Source organism: Macrobrachium rosenbergii, chromosome 33 (genome assembly GCF_040412425.1).
Source record: "Macrobrachium rosenbergii isolate ZJJX-2024 chromosome 33, ASM4041242v1, whole genome shotgun sequence".
Taxonomy (NCBI): domain Eukaryota; kingdom Metazoa; phylum Arthropoda; class Malacostraca; order Decapoda; family Palaemonidae; genus Macrobrachium; species Macrobrachium rosenbergii.
In genome coordinates this window covers 6,930,551-6,948,229 of record NC_089773.1, presented here as the reverse complement: position 1 = coordinate 6,948,229, position 17,679 = coordinate 6,930,551, and the positions used below count along the sequence as shown (strand labels likewise).

The following is a 17,679-nucleotide window of genomic DNA, read 5'->3' as shown; positions in this document are numbered from 1 at the left end:
CCAAAGACAATGAAACACACAAGAGAGATGTCACGTATTTTATTATCAATTGAAAACAAAAAAACAAATAAAAAACAAAAAAACAAATAAAAACAAATGATAAACATGAACACACGTCCAAAGTTTTATTTTTCTTTTTTCTTTTTTTTTTTGCCTGACACATTTTGGCTTATTTCTAAAAAGCTACAGTGAAGAGTCTGCTTTCAAATCCTACCTGGGCAGTCTCCAGACCTAAGCTACGTAGACAACATGACCATACCTATCTATACAGGTGTTCCTTTCACACCTGTAATTAAGTTGATAGTTCTACCTGGTCATTTTTTTGTGGGGGTGGGGAATGGGGGTAGAGGGGGAAGTGAATTAGTCCCAGCCAGAATTTGGGTAGGTAAAAAATTTAAGGGTCCTTTTTCGAAAATGGGTTTTGTCAAGCTTAATTTGTAAAAATTAATATTTATTATTTTGAATCGATTGGGAGATGTTGCTCAAACGTGATGTCAGTCATTCATTAATATAAAATTAACATTAATTATATATTTTGTAATTTTCAAAGCTTTTCGTTATAAGACTGAATTATTGCAAAACATTTATGGAACTCAAAAAGGTGAATTACAGTTGGCTGGCATGCATGAATATTTTCTTTGTCAGCATTTTATTATAAGTAATTATGAAATGCAGAGAAAAAATATATGTGTCTATATATAACTGTGAATGCCTGTTTACTTTGGTGTACGTGTATATGTGAGTGTACAGATAAATAAACAAGAAGGAAACAGAGATAGCAAATGTACATATACATATATACATACATACATATACATACATATATATATATATATATAAATATATATATATATATATATATATATATATATATATATATATATATATATATATATATATATATGTACCTGGATTTCACGTCACTTATGAATATTTGATCCCCGAGGGTTAGTACTAAACTGTTTTGCTGTGTTTAGTACTAGCCCTAGGGAGGTTAAATGTATTTCACTATGTTTAGCACTAACCCCTGGAGGATTAAATGTCCCTAAGTGCATTTGATCCCCCAGGGGCTAGCACTAAACACGGTGAAACACATCTGACTACCCAGGGGCTAGTACTGAACTTGGCGAAGTACTAAACACGGCAAAACGGCAAAACAGTGTAGACGAATCACTGTTTCTCCGTGTTCAGTACTAGCCCCCGGGGATCAAATATTCCTAAGCGAACTGGTCATTTCACAAATTCCCTAGGGACTTCATGAAATCCCTGATTTCACATATTCCCCGTAACATATACACAATCATCCTCACATTCTCGCATAAACATAAATTCACTTATATAAGGAAGAATACTTGTTTTCACAGATAGAATGTAATGTTAATTCCTAAAATACACTGGAGGAAAGTTAATTACAACCCTTGATAAGGATACAAATTTCTACAAGGGTCGCCGGTCAAACGTGCTATGTACAAACCCAGTTACATAGGATTCTTACCATGTAGGAACCTGGTTACGTAGGAGTCTGTCTGCGTATGATCCCAATTATGTAGGATTCTGGCTATGTACGAACCTGGTTAATTAGGATTCCAGCTGTGTAGGAATCCAGCTATGTAGGATTCCAGTTATGTAGGATTCCAGCAACATAGGATACCCACTTTGAAGAATCCCAGCTAGGTACGAACCCAACTACGTAGGATTTCACCTAAGTATGAGGTATGGTAATGCCTCATATTTTAAAACAGTGTGAAAATAGCAGGTTTAGGTAACTGTACCTTAATAGACACTTGACCTCATTTCTCTAAACTTTAGAGTGATGAGGTCAAGTTAGGTCAATGGTTGGCAATCTGCCAGAATCGAGGCCTAGACTACAAAGAGCCGTTCCAGCCAACCGCACCTAACCTAACCTAGGGAGCGGAGTTCTACCTAACTGGACAGGTGGCAAAATACCAGGTCGTATGTTATTACAGATATCAATATAAGCGGCCAGGTTCAGGTTACCAGGTTAGTAAGTACCCTGGTCCATACCTGGGTTTGTCCATAGCGTGTTTGACCAATCAGCTCCAAGAGACTAACATCCCTAGGCACAGATACGAACAAAACAGTCCGAGGAGATCCACCCATGATGGAGAGTGTAACTATCCTTTTTCCATTTGATGTTATTCATTGAAAGGTCACATACTTTATTCCAAAGGTCAAGGTCAGATGGAAGACCAACTTGCTTGTGGGTCAAGGTCACATTGAGGGTCATATCAAAGACCTGAATCCCTTGCAAATGAAAATCAAGGTCCACTGGATGACCGTTATCATTTTCAACGTAGGTCAAGGTCAAGGTCAAGGTCACTCAGAAGATTCTCTAAATCAGTGGATCTCATGGGACTGTTTGTGGTTGGGGGTGCTGGTGAGGGGCTATAGCCTTTTGTTGGGGGAGGGGGAGAATTTCATTTATATTTAAGCTATTGAACACAAATTTAGGTGAAGGTTAAAACCAGTCAACGCGAAACAATACATAGATAAAAATATGTATAAAAAAAAGATAATTGCAGACACATCACAAGCACACACAAGCACGCACACATACAGAAACATACACACACATTTGCGTGAGCATAAAGAGAGAGAGAGAGAGAGAGAGAGAGAGAGGAGAGAGAGAGAGAGAGAGAGAGAGAGAGAGAGAGAAATATTATCCAAAATGTATTCAAACAAATGTACGGTATAAAACAGGAGCCATAGCTATTTGAACAATAAACTTTCCCTTTATATTTTATATCTAAATTTAACAAGAAAAAACAAACACGTAAATGTAGATAAATATTGTTTTTATACATATGCGTGTATATACATTGATGCGTGTGTGTATGCAGATTAGACATTTTGTATTTCATTTTATACATTCGCGTGTATATACATTCATGCGTGGTTGTATACATGCGGATTCTTGTAAGTATATTTGAGTATATTTCCAAAACGCAAGCCGAGTTTTGCAAATGAAATATATTGTATATATTTATTTATTATTCGTGGTTATAGTATATTATTGTTCCAATTATTGGTTGAATTATCTGTCAGTGTGATTATACAATCACCATTCTCTCTCAAGCAGAAAGTTCATGCAAAATGCTTCGTGATAATTTTGTGGTTAATGATCGAGGCATCAGCAAAGACTGTCTCATTTTTGGGGGTGGGTTAAATCAGACAGTTCTTTGGCAATATGCAAATTAGCACTAAATAGATTTGAAGATTTAAAATGGCAGCTTTTTTTTAATGTTGGGAGAATGTCAGGAGAATGTTGGATGTTTGGAGGGCGGGGGGAGTTTGGGGTGGGGAACATTGGTTACATTTCTATAGACTAAAGTTACAAGTTCCACTTTCACATTTAACGGTATGTGACCAAAAATTCACCTGCAGGAGGAAGGGTTTAAGGGCAATTGTTTTTAACAAAGCTCTATGTATGTGTATGTAAGTATATATATATACACATATATATATATATATATATATATATATATATATATATATATATATATATATATATATTTATATATATATATATATATTTATATATATATATATATATATATATATATATATATATATATATATATATTGTTGGCATTCATACGGAAGCATCGGTATATTTATTTATTATTATTTATAATTATTATTTTTTTGTTATTTTTCAGATCCATTGCTATATGATATTCATAATATATATATATAATATAAGGTTAGCAGCACTTATACTCAACTCCGGGTTTAATAAATACAGTCAGTTCTGACAAACGAGGAGAAGAGAGGATTGTGTCTGGAGCCGGATATCTCCCGCTCTTACGCAGAGACTTCCCGCCATGTTGCGCGGAGACTCCCCGCCATCTTGCGCAGTGAGGAGGAAGCAAAAGAAGGCAAAGAAACAAACAAACCGGGAGGAGGCGTGTGAGGAGGAGGAGGAGGAGGAGGAGGAGGAGGAACAGGAGGCGTATGCGGAGCAGGAGGAATCCGCTAGAGACCCCAGAAGAGACCCAGAAGGCACAAAAACGCGACAAGGAGACGCCTCTCGCCAGCCACTCTCCAGCAGGAGGCCGACTGATCCAGCCCCCACCTTGGAGGCCGCGTTGGAGGCCTGCCCCCCCAGTCGTCGCCCCCAGGGTTGTTGTTGTTGTTGTAGTCGTGGTGGTGGTGGTGGTGGTGGTTCCTGTTCCTCTCCAGCGACGTCTGGGAGGGGGGCGTCCTGTGGTTGGGCCGGTTGTTGTAGCCGCCCCGCGTGATGTCCCCGTAGCGCGTCGGGCTGGTGTTCTCCTCCCAGGAGCGGTGCCCGTAGGGGATCTCGTTGGTGTAGATGTCTGAGGTCACGTCTCCATCGCGCCCCAGGTGGCCATCGAAGGGGCTGGTCTCCTCCTCGACCACTGCCGGAGACTCCGTCTTCAGTTCAAACTCTGGAAAGAGAGGAGGACCCAATTTGAAGGGCATGGGACTAGGTATCTGAGAAGAGCAAGACCACATACAGTACGTGTATGTGGTTCAGTGCTCTTCGATGAGCCTTCTGTGTAGGTCTGTGAAGGGAATGATGCTGTGGAAGTTCCTCTAAAGAATTAGTCCCTGATTCCACAGTTCGAGGATAAACCTGACAGTGACTGGGTGAGTTCACAGGAAAACAAAAGCAAAATATGAGAAAGTGAGCAAAAATCCTCCATCTTTCAGCATTTCAAACTTCTGCAAATCTCTCACTGCCTTTCTGCTCAACTTACTCTATGGTCACTTAATCTGTGATTGAACATCTCCCTTAGTTTCCCAATATTTGGAAATTTACTTCTTCTACAGTCCAAACAAACACTCAGGGTTACAGTTGACAATGACTTTTCCCAACCTGCCCTTTCAAAATTTTCTTTACCCAAATAATTTAAGTCTTTAAGGCTTTTCTTGTTTCTTTTCACGCACCACCTCTTCTCACATCAAGTATTGTTTCTCAAATAAATCTATAATATTTGCTAAGTCATCATCGTCGCTTCCTTCATTAAATACAGAAAAGAATATAAACTCTCATTTGGCTGTGACTCACCGTAAACTTTAATCTTCCCCTCCGTCTCTCCGAGAGAATTCTTGGCGATGCAGTAGAAAATCCCTTCGTGGTGGGGCTGGAACCTCTTGATGACGAGGGTCATCTTTGTCATATAGTAGTTACTGTGACTCTCGTGTACACTGTATTCATCATTGCTGATGAGCATTTCACCTGGGGAAGGGAAGCGATGCTCAGTCAAAACCTTGTTTCAGAAGGTAAAGAATCTGTTCACAGATTTCTGGAAGAGCCAAGACTCTACAACTAACCTAGCTTAACCTGGCCTAACCTATGAAACCCGTTTACGATCACTTGTATTAGAAGATAAACAGTCTGTTCTCAGGTTTCTGGAAGAACCAAGACTACAGCTAGCCTGGCCTAACCTGACCTAACCTATAGAATAAGTTTTCGATACTTTCTTACCTGTGTCTCGTGTCCAATACTGAATGGATTTTGGTGAGGCCTCCAAGTTACATTCAAGCCTGGCTTCCGTACCTAAAGGTGCCCCAATAAGCTGGTTTGGTACGTGGATTACTGGCCTGACTGCAGTGGAGAAGAACAAGACGACAGGAGATACATTGGGCAAACATGGGGATATGATCTTATTAGGAACATCTGACACACAGTACCAAAATTCCAATAAAGTTTTTGACTAAGTTAGGTCATGCATTTTCACAATAGAAATTCTATCTCATTGAGCTAAGTGACTGGTCTAATACAAGATTTAAAGATCATTAAGGGCCTTATTACTATGATGAAGTAATTCAGACATATCTGTTTTCAAGTGTTTCAGATACATTGCTATATTTCTGAGCATTTTGGAGTGAAAGCAGTTGCTCTGGATAATTTTGGATTGACAGTGACCTCATTAGAGTATTCCAGACTCAAAATTATCTCATTTCTTTGGAAACAGCTTATTGTCGATAAAGATACTTTTCTGTGTCCTAGGAAACTACATCATTATCCTACAGGAACTGACCACAGACAGTCACACAGGATCCAATGTAATCAAGGACAAAGAGGTGTGGATGTACGAAGAAGGTGAGAGCTCATGTAAGGAGGCAAGAAGTTAAGTCCATGGAGCTAGATACCTGGTCCTTAATATAAAACCTCATCACTTCCTGCCATAAAAGTAAAGAGGAACCTCTCTTCTCGAAGCACCCAGAAAGAGCAGCTCCTCTGAGAGGTCAATATGTCTGAAGGCAGAGGTATCAAACCCTGAGCCTAACGTTACTGGATAAGTCATACTTACAGTGAACCTCCACCATAATTCTTTTGCTAACGATGGGCGGGACGGAGTTGTTGGCAATGCACAGGTATGGGCCCATGTCAGATCTTGTGATCTGGGTCAGGTTGAGGACCTCCCCCTCATATGACTGCTCTGTGAATTGAGAGAGGAGAGATTTCTTCCCTTTACAATGTTGCTGTCATAAAATGCACGAGTTAGATTTTTAGAAAAATCTAAGTCCTGCTTTTAGGAAAATTAATCAGTTTCTGTCTACAGGCTGTCAATGTTTTGGCACGAATTGGGAGAAAGTTAGAAAAACTTTTTTTTTTTTTTTGAGTTATCTTCACTCCTAGATCAAACAACTTTTATTAAGTTAGGCATTACACCATTTCAATGAATCTGAATATCCAATGCAAGTTAATATAAAATGATGACTTGAGAAACCTTAATATTCAATCAAGAAAGCATAGTATCCATTACAGGGTACAAAACTTTAATACAGTACAGTAATCATTACAGGTTACAAAGCTAGCATGAATACTCAAAGACCTCTCACAAACAAAACACCAGAAAAGGAACTTCTCGCGTAATCTATGATGCCCTTACTACGTATTTTGGGTATCTGGGGGTCACTGGTCCGCAGAACGATTGGCTTCTGGTCCTCCCTAGTCCAGATAATCTTCGGCCTGGGGTACCCCTTGGCTCTGCAGAAGAGAGCAGCCGTGGATCCCTCCGGAACCATGACGTCTGTCGAGGATCTCTTGTCGTCGATGGTGGGTGGGACAGTCACTTCCAGGTAACCAATCTGTCTCCGAATGGATGGTTTAAGTGAGAGAGAGAGAGAGAGAGAGAGAGAGAGAGAGAGAGAGAGAGAGAGAGAGAGAGAGAGAGAGAGAGAGTTTGGGGCTGTCCAAAGTTGAAGCGGATAAAGAACAACAGTTTTGGCCTGAACTTAAAATACAGGGGGCAAGTCAGAGGGCGTGTTTGACTTTGTCAAGAGGTAAAGGACCCAAATGAGAAAGTTTGAGTTTGTGTTTTGTCTCAAAAATTGAAGGCAGAGATGTAGAGATTCATTTGAGTTCAATAATTCTAGTGGGAGTAGATTTCTAAATGCTAAATATGCTCTATTTTATACCAGAGCATTTTATCTCAAAACAAAACAGTTACTTCTACTATTTTTTTTGCTGAGTGTGAAAAACTATAAAAATAAAGTACAGATAATTAAAGAAAGTTCAGGCAATCTCTTCATTTATTTCTTAACACACAGAAGTCAAAAGTAAACAAAAAGTGACAAATTAAGCCTTGTTATCGAACTGGGTGGGTTTCCAACCTGTAAAATATGTTAGAATATTCATATTTCATTTTATTATTAATTTTTCCATGGAAATATTAAAATCTGAGACAAGAGAAATGATTATTAATATACGCTTCATTACCTTCAAATTTATATGTCTGTTTTCGTAAGGTCTTTTGTAATTGCTTTGTGTTAATTCTATTTATGTTTTGGTCATCAACAATATTTTGGAAAATTATTCAAATATACGCAGAGGGAATATATATACAACCCTTATGCCAAGACCCCCTAAAATGATGGACAATCAGGAGAGTTTGACCCTCTGTTGGTACCATTAGTCTGTGTCAGATGTTGCAAAGAACTGTTGCAGAAGATCTGTAAGAGTTAACCTGTAAGAGATCACATCATTTAGGGGTTGTATAGTCAGAATATTTGAAGGGTTCATTGCATCATAGCTTTTTCATGGAAGAGAAATATGGCTTTGTCCTAAGGAGAGAATGGGAGAGAATAACATAATGAGGAGAAATGGGTGACTTCAAAAAAGAGGCGCTTGGATGGAGTACCACAACTGTTGGAGCTAAAAGGTTTTAAATGCGCTTAATTTACATATTTAGTTAGTACTAGAGCACAGTACATATCCCCATACCCCTATGGTTATCAACAATTTTACCTCAACAGCGAGAAACCCGAGATCGATCCCAGCTGTGGGTGAGGAAGGAATGATTTGGAGGCCTTATTCTGGAAAATCCTTTGTGCCATTGTTAACACAAGCAGTAAAATATGTATAAGGTCATTAGTTGAATGTACTGGGCTGCAACCTAGGTTGAGAAGGGCATGGGGCTTGCAACTTCATCCCAAAAGACTTGTGTGTTTGCGTATGTTACAGCTGTATAAAAAAAAAAGCAAGAGCATCTGCTCCCATAAGGCCACAATCACACAGAATCAAATTTTCTATGAGAAACTAGTCGTGTAGGAAGAGGAGGAGGTCCTTATTTCGAAGGCTCCCCCTGCCACCCCCCACCTCCCATGGCCATGGGAGATGGGTGAGGCCTTGTGGGGTGGGGGGGGGTAAGGTCCCAGTGGTATGGATGATTTCAGGGGGCGCAGAGGGTAGTGGGGAAGTCCAATCTGGTCACCGTCTTCGCCGATTTCCGAATCTGCCGCGACTATTGAAGGCCGCCTCCAAAACCAGATGTGACGTTTGGTCCCCTTGGGTAAAAAGGGGGGCGGGGGTTCCTCCCCCTGGCTAGCTGGGTGGCTTCCTGTGGGCCAAGTTGATGTTTTTTTTTTGGGGGGGTGGCCAAAGTGTGTGTGTGTACACTTACTGGTAAGTATTATTCTTGTGTCCGACAACTGGGAATTGGGAATGCTGTGTTGTCTGGGATTGCATGTACTTCTGGTCGGTATTCTTTATTTACTTGTTGGTGTTCTTTACTTACTGATCGGCATTCTTTATTCGCTTGTTGGCATTTCAGTATTCTTTAGTGTTTGATCAGTATTTTTTGACTTACTGGTCAGCATTCTTTACTTGTTGGTCGGTATTCATTACTTATTGACTGGTATTCTTTACTTACTGGTTGGTATTCTTTACTTACGGATCGGTATTCTTTACTTACTAGTCAGTATTCTTTATTTACCTGTCAGTTTTCTTTTCTTGTTGATCGATATTTTTATTTACTGATCGGTATTCTTTTACTTACTGATAAGTATTCTTTACTTACTAGTCGATATTCTTTACTTACTGATAAGTATTATTTATTTACTGTTCGGTATTCTTTGCTTACTGGTCGGCATTCTTTACTTACTGGTTGGAATTCTTTATTTGTTGATCGGTATTCTTACTGGTCGGTATTCTTTACTTACCGCTCAGTATTCTTTACTTACTGGTCGGTATTCTTTATTTACTGGTCAGTATTCTTTACTTAATGGTCAGTATTCTTTACTTATTGCTCGGTATTCTTTACTTACCAGTCAGTATTCTTTACTTACTGATCAGTATTATTTACTTGCTGGTCGGTATTCTTTATTTGCTGGTAGGTATTCTTAACTTACTGATCAATATTATTTACTTACTGATTAGTATTCTTTATTTGCAGGTCGGTATTCTTTACTTACAGGTCAGTATTCTTTACTTATTGATCGGTATTCTTTACTTACAGGTCAGTATTCTTTACTTATTGATCGGTATTCTTTATTTAATGGTCAGTATTCTTTACTTACTGGTCAGTGTTATTTACTTACTGGTCAGTATTCTTGAATTATTGGTCGGTATTCTTTACTTACTGATCAGTATTATTTACTTACTAGTCAGTATTCTTTATTTGCAGGTCGGTATTCTTTACTGACTGATCAGTAATATTTACTTCCTGGTCAGTACTCTTTACTTATTGGCCAGTATTCTTTGCTTATTGGTCGGTATTCTTTACTTATTGGTCAGTATTCTTTACTTATTGGTCAGTATTCTTTACTTATTGGTCAGTATTCTTTACTTACTGGTCAGTATTCTTTACTTATTGGTCAATATTCTTTACTTACTGGTCGGTATTCTTTACTTATTGGTTAGTATTCTTTAATTACTGGTCAGTATTCTTTACTCATTGCTCGGTATTCTTTACTTACTGGTCAGTACTCTTTATTTGCTGGTCGGCATTCTTTACTGGCTGGTCAGTATTCTTTACTGACTGATCAGTATCATTTACTTACTGGTAAGTATTCTTTACTTACTGATCCATATTCTTTTCTTACTGGTCATTTTTCTTTACTTGCTGATCAATATCTTCTACTTACTGGACGGTATTCTATAAATATTTACTGGTCGGTATTCCTTATTCACTGACAGGCATTCTTTACTTACTGAGAGAGAGAGAGAGAGAGAGAGAGAGAGAGAGAGAGAGAGAGAGAGAGAGAGAGAGAGAGAGAGAAAAACGAAGCGAGCATTCCTCCAAAAGTTCTCCTTTTTTATTCTTGTACTTTTAATAGCTTTAAATTCCTACCTCACGAAAAAAATTCTCGGCCTGAGCGTTTAAAGTTGTTAAGGTTGAGGTTTTTTCTTTACAGAATTTACTCAGTTTTTCTTTTTTTTCAATTTTTTAGATTTATTTTTATTGCCTTCTTCGGGCATTTGGTCGCCCGTCCCTTCGGCCTTTGCTCTAAAGAGAATCCTAAGTTTTGTGAATATGATGGATTATCCTTCCTTCAGGGCAAAGTTTTCCTCTCTCTCTCTCTCTCTCTCTCTCTCTCTCTCTTCTCTCTTCTTCTTCTTCTTCTTCTTCTTCTTCTTCTTCTTCTTCTTCTCTCTTTACATATATATATAGATATATGTATATATATATAGAGAGAGAGAGAGAGATAATATATATATATATATATATATATATATTCAGATGTTGCCTTGTAAAATGCATATCATTCCACGACTTTAATATATTTACTGCTCTAGTTGTCATGTGTTCTGTGTAATAATAAGAATTATTGAAATATCGTATGTAGTGTGATGTCAGATCTCAAAAGAGTTAGAGATTTAGATAACTTAACAGCGTAATTTAGAATTAATAATACGTTTTAATAATAATGTAGCATGTGATCGCTCACTTTGTCTCCCAGCAACATGTGTTCGGTACTCATGATTTCGTATGTCGTGTTTTGATTCAGTTGTCATCGCGAAAGATAACACATTAACAAGCAAGGGAATGGCAATTGAGTCGTGTAAGGTTTTGTCTGATACGAGTAAAAGACGAATGATTTTGCAATGTTTCATGTACTGCTCTGAAAACCAACTTTGGTTCTTTGTCTTGTTTTGAAAGCGTGCCGTTTGTGACTAGCCAGCTGCCATTTGTTTTGATCATGTTGAGATTTCGTTAAGAGCTTCGTCCCATACAATTTTCTGCTTGAGTCATGTATGCCTTTTTGAGAGTAGATGCACATATCTCAGTCGGTTACATCATGTTTTGTAAGATTGCGTTGCTCTAATCATGTATTGTTCTGTCCTGTTAGTTTTGGCCCCAAAAGGTTTTTCTCAAGAAGTGACGTTTGATTGTTTCATTTCTAACTGGAATCCAAAAGTTTGTTAATTCTGATTTTAGAGACTGTTTGTGTGGTTTCTCTCTCTCTCTCTCTCTCTCTCTCTCTCTCTCTCTCTCTCTCTCTCTCTCTCTCTTCTCTTCAAAAGAGAGAAATTATTAATGTAAAATATTTGTGTGGTCACTGGTTTTAATTTTAGCTTTTGAGATCTGAATGTAGGAAAGGTGTGTAATGGCACCTATCAGAAGTGTGTTTTGTGAATCTCAAGCAGCTGCATCTTAGGTGATTTTGCAAAAGTTTTCACAAGCTTGTGTAAGGTAAAGTGAATTTTACTTATTATTACCATGGTATAATAAGGTATGTTAAGAGATTTTTGTCTTAGTGAAATTGTTTTGGTAAGTCTTTTATGTATTTTTGTGTTTTCTTCTGTTTGCAATCTCTGGATTTTTCAAATTTTACATATTGGTGGTTTAACATTTATTTACTTAGTATTTTAAATATTTCTTGATAATTTAACATTGCATACTTGATTTAATTTTCATTTACTAAGATTTTCTTTTCAAATCTTGTGTAATTCTTAATAGTTTAAATTTTGCTTAACTTAATTTCTTGATAAATTAAAGTTTTTGTAATTTAGTTTTGTTTAATAATTTAGCTCAAGAATTAATTAAATTTTGTTGTTTTCAAGTAATAGCAATTTTTTCAGATTGTGAATTCTAATTATAAATTTTGAATTTAGAAAATGTATTATTGTATTTAATGTTTTTAAAAACAGTGTTTCATTTGTTGACCACCACTGAATAGGATTAATTGAGTGCATAAGGCAAAGTGATAAACATGTTTTATTCCTTTAGTTTTGCTGAAGTGAATTAAGACCAGGGAAACAGTTAAATTTGTTTGATGGAGTGATGCCCTTTTACTCTAGTATATTTCTTTTTTAATTGTTGATACCTCACACTTGTTTTGATAAACTTAGTTTGATTTTTCACGTGATTAATAAGCTTTTAAAAGGATCACTGTTACCTTCAGAGTACTCAGTCGTAATTTTTATTGTTATGAGAGTTCAGGTATCTGGCTGAAGTGAAGTAGATTTTTGAATTATGTGGTTAGTTTTGTAACAACCAGGTACTTGGAACACTTCGTGAATATATGCATATATTATTCCTCTCTCTCTCTCTCTCTCTCTCTCTCTCTCTCTCTCTCTGGCCCCTTAATTTTTGCCTTCCTTAGCCTGGCCCCTGTTTAGGGCTAAAGCCTCGCAAGAGAGATCTGTCGGCCTGAGTCTAAGAGGCTTAAGTGATCAGCCAATATTCGTCATCACCACATATTATCACATTCAAATATGTCATTTCCGGACCCGCCATCTTTCTCGTGACGTCAGGGAAACGGCGACGGTTGGAGTCAATCAAGATTTTTTTTTTTCTGGGTGATCTTGGTTCGATCTCCAATTGTTTTTAAGCTAACATTGTTAAGCTAACATTGTTTATTTGGCTTTAAAGTTTATGGAAAATTGTTTTTTTTTATTTTTAAAGGTTTTTTGCTTTAAAAGATTATGGTTTAGTGTTTGTATATAAAGGTTTTGTTTCAGTATTTAGTTCGATCTTAAAATAAGTTGTAATTGTATATTTGGTTTAAAAGTTTATAGGAATTTGGTTGTGTTTAATGTTGGTTTTTAACTTCTTCGACCTTGAATTGTTTTTAAGCTCCGATTGTTTATTTGGCTTAAAAGTTTGTATAAATTTGTTTGTTTTTAAAGTTTTTTTTCCTTTAAAAGAGTGTAGTTAAGTAGTTGTGTTTTAAGGGTTTTGTTCCAATATTTGGATTGATTGCTTTTAAGTTTTAATTTTTATTTGGTTTAAAAGTTTATAGAAATTTAGTCGTGGATTTGGTTCGATATTGGATTGTTTTAGGTTGTAATTGTTTCTCTCATAAGTTTAATAAATTTAAAAGTTTATAGAAACTTTATTCAAAAGATTATAGTTAAATAATTGTGTTTAAAGGATTTGTTCCAATACTCTGCCATACTGACTTAAATATATATATGTATATATATATATATATATATATATATATATATATATATATATATATATATATATATATATATATATATATATATATATATGTGTGTGTGTGTGTGTGTGTGTGTGTGTGTGTGCTCTCGCGCGCATGCGCGTATCATCGCCCTAAGAAAAAAGGCCCTAATTCCAAAGTGACGCCAAAATCACGGAGCCGAAAGTTTCAAGTCCAATCGTACCATCGCCCCGAAAATGATTCTTATTTCAAATTCGACCTTTTTCTTCTACTCCAAAGGTCAAAAGGGCCATCAGGTGGCCAAGGAGACATGGTCGAAAATGGGTATGATTCCCGAGGGACCATAGACCTTACGTAGGCTTAGGGTAAGGCTCCCTCTTTCCCCCGCGGAAAATTGACAATGTGAACTTGAATAGGCTTAGGCATTTTGACCCACCCAGGTATATGATGACTTTTTCGAGTGTACCTATGGATGTTATATAGAAAATGGGGTTTATAGGTGGCTATTGCTGGGATGGGGGGATCTCTATAGGTGGTTATAGAAGGTTGTATAGGTGTCTATTGAAGGGGGATGTCATGAAATATGTAGATAGGGGTTAAAAAGGTATTTGTAAATAGCTAGTGTTGTAGTGTATATAGATAATACATTTATAGATATAATATATAGATGGTTATTGTTGTTATAGAGAAAACACAGAAATTTGCTGAAAGGGAAATTTAGTTGGTTACAATTTAAAATTATGACTTTGAAAATTCATTCATATGACCTCTCTCTCTCTCTCTCTCTCTCTCTCTCTCTCTCTCTCTCTCTCTCTCTCTCTCTCTCTCTCTCTCAAATATGAAATACTATTTTCTTTTGCACTCTGTCTGTCTCTCTCTCTCTCTCTCTCTCTCTCTCTCTCTCTCTCTCTCTCTCTCTCTCTCTGCTCAATTTCTTTTGCTAATTTCTTTTGCTCTCTCTCTCTCTCTCTCTCTCTCTCTCTCTCTCTCTCTCTCTCTCTCTCTCTCTCTCTCAAATATGAAATGCTAATTTCTTTTGCACTCTCTCTCTCTCTCTCTCTCTCTCTCTCTCTCTCTCTCTCTCTCTCTCTCTCTCTCTCTCTCTCTCTCTCTCTCTCTCGTTAGCCAAATATCTACCTGTTTGCTGTTCCTTCAAAGACATCTGTCAATGTGTCAGCATAACATTCCACATCCAACAGACGTGCCTTTCTGTCTGTTTCTGTACCTGTCTGTGTGTCTGTCAAATTCTTCATATCACTTTTAGTCACATTATCTACCTCTCTGTCTGTCTGTCCATTTAACTGTCTTCACCTTTATTTTTAGCCTTTTACTTCACATCCATTCCCACTTCCTGTCTTCAGTCTTACCGTCAAGCCTCTCAGACTTCAACTCTTTTCACTGTCTACAGAGCTAGGTTGGGAAAGCACTCCCCCAGTACTAGGCTTCACAGCCTAGTTTTCATAGAATCAAGTCTGTTTTGCTGATAACGATAATCATAACAGTAATGTACAGCCGTCCCAAAAAGTAACGCAACAAGCACCCCGCCCCCGATCCACTCACCTGCGACCTCATAGGATCCGTGTTGATCTGGCACATGTAAGGTCCACGGTCCTCCTCCTGCACGCCCTTGATGTGCAGCATCCAGGTGTTGTGGTCGCTGTGGCTCACGGAGACCCTGGAGTTGTGCGTGATGACGTGCCTGTGAATGGCCTGTATCGCCTTCGTGTCCGCTTTCACCCATCCTACCTGTGAACCACACCTGCTCAAGCAATGGACGTGAAAGGGAGGAAAAAGGTGCGGGGCACGCGCTCTCATGCTGTGCTGGTTAGCGGCTGGAGGGGAGGAAGAAGGCTGTTCGCTTGGACCTATTATAGGGGCTGCGGTACGGCTTGGGGGACAAAAACTTGGGAATAGTGAGCGAAAGTGCAAGAGTGGGTTTCTGGAAGGCTTCTGAGGCCTGGAAGTTTTTACAGAGTGAAGGACTATTAAACGGAAAGCAAAGCGATCTTGAGAAGGCTTGTAATAACAGTGGAACAATCTTAGAACTGAGGAATAGTAAGCAAAAGTACAAGAGTATCCCTCTGGAAGGCCTCTAGACGCTGAGGCCTGGAAGTTTTTATAGAGTGAAGGACATTTGAACGGAAAGCAAAGCTATCTTGAGAAGGCTTGTAATAACTTTGGAATAATTCTAGAACTGAGGAGTAGTGAGCAAAAGTATGAGAGTATTTCTGGAAGGCTCTTAGGTGCCACGAGGCTCGAAAGTTATGATTTGGTGAGAGGAATTTTGAATGGAAAGCAAAGCTATCTGGAGATAGCTTGTAGTACCTCTGGAACAATCTTAAAACTAAGGAATAGTGAGCAAAAGTATCATTTAGAGGCTGGGAAAAGTGATCATAGAGCTAGGGTACTTGTGAAGGAAGCAGAGATACCTTGAGGAACCCTTATAATGCAAGAGACCTAAACTTGTGATATAGTATGACATAGTCAAACTTCTTGGACACAGAGATGAAAATCACCTGGAACGCCTAGAAGGTTTAGAAGAACCGCGATAATGATAGAGGATTCTGGGATCGAGAACAGAAACCATGGTACTATTCAGACTCTTTAGAATAAAGGAAAAACATATATCTTACAAGGTATGGAAGAACTGTGATACAATAACACAAACCTTGGGGACAGAGCTACAATGGTGATACTATGCAGATGCTAAGTACTGGAAGGCAAAAAGACCTTCAGTAGGACTTTGCATAGCTGGGATACAACATAAGAATTGGTGACTAGAGAACAAAAGGTCGTTCCAGAAGGCTAAGAAGAATTAGGATACAAATTAAATAATTGGAACTTGAGAACAGGAAATTACTTTACAGTTTGGAAAGTTCCAAGACCTATGATACCAGCGTGAACATAAATATCATTTGAATGACTTGTGAAAATTACGATACTGTTTGAAACTAGGCCTAGCAAGTCAGAAGTTCTCTTCTGGAAGATTTGAGGAATTGAGTAGAATCATAGTACCATGTAAAAACCTAAGGATTCTGGGGATAAAAACGGTAATTTTTTTTGGAACAGAGATCAAAAGTATCTTTTTAGAAGTCTTTTGGAAAGTTTAGAAGAAGTTTTGGATAGGAAACTGAGAGATAGAGACCGAAATATTCTTTTTTGAAGGCTTTGGCACGCTGTAGTACCACACGTGAACTTGGTACTAGAGGCTTAAAGTATCAGAATTTTGTAAAGTCTTTTTTGGGAACAATAATTCTCGGAAATATTTAGGAGAAGGACGCAAACGAATGAGAATTCGATAAAGACTAAAGAAACGTTGCATAACCTGCAATGCTGCGAAGTCTATTCCTTTCAGAGGCGGAAAATAAACAATATTCTTCCAGCTGCAAAATGGCAGCCGTTGAGTCTGCGTGTTTCAGCGATAAGATTTTAGTTTCATTTACCGTTTTGACGGACTGAAACAGAGCCTGCATTGACGCGTAACGTATCTTTAAATTGGCATTCATTACGCATGACTTGGAGAAGCGCCAAAGTGGAGATTTGTCAGTAATTAATACTCAATTGCGAATCGAACACCGACAGATGCTCTTAAAGATTATATGCGGTGTAAGCCCCGGATGCCCGGAGGCTTCATCCCGCGCATGCGCCGTTCGGCTGAAGGGGAGCAAGCAAAGAGATGCTGCAGGCAATTATAAACGAAAAGAGAGAGAGAGAGAGAGAGATTCCTTGCAATGACAAGGTTAGACAACAGGTAAGGAAGAGAGAGAGAGAGAGAGAGAGAGAGAGAGAGAGAGAGAGAGAGAGAGAGAGTGGCGGTCGAGGGAAAGTTACGGAGTGGCTGACGACGTCGAATCTGAAACATTATTTAGAAAAAAAGGCAAAAAAAACTTTTGCCAATTAATGTACGGATTGAATACATCAAAGTGACAGCTTCCTGTCTCTCTCTCTCTCTCTCTCTCTCTCTCTCTCTTCATTTGGGATAGCCGCGGGCTATCTTTCATTCTTGCGGGCTAAAACTGCTGACGCAGAGACCAATGTTTATGGTGATTTTGT

At 38.2% G+C, this 17,679-nt stretch overlaps 1 protein-coding gene across 9 annotated transcripts in view; it reads right to left on the bottom strand.

Moving 5' to 3' along the window:
* Positions 1 to 3,608: 3,608 nt before the first annotated feature.
* The window catches only part of LOC136855869 (lachesin-like), a 112,431-nt gene continuing 98,360 nt past the window's right edge, over positions 3,609 to 17,679 (bottom strand). For 4 of the 9 annotated variants that reach the window (XM_067133260.1, XM_067133263.1, XM_067133261.1 and 1 more), the window contains 6 exons: positions 15,187 to 15,372; positions 6,885 to 7,083; positions 6,303 to 6,431; positions 5,474 to 5,593; positions 5,054 to 5,224; positions 3,662 to 4,430 (listed from right to left, as the gene is read on the bottom strand). In XM_067133260.1, coding sequence (XP_066989361.1) covers positions 3,997 to 4,430; positions 5,054 to 5,224; positions 5,474 to 5,593; positions 6,303 to 6,431; positions 6,885 to 7,083; positions 15,187 to 15,372 — 1,239 coding nt within the window. In that variant the 3' untranslated portion in view covers positions 3,662 to 3,996. Of the gene's footprint in view, positions 4,431 to 5,053; positions 5,225 to 5,473; positions 5,594 to 6,302; positions 6,432 to 6,884; positions 7,084 to 15,186; positions 15,373 to 17,679 lie in introns of all 9 variants that reach the window. The other 5 variants (XM_067133267.1, XM_067133268.1, XM_067133266.1 and 2 more) reach the window with 3 other exon arrangements.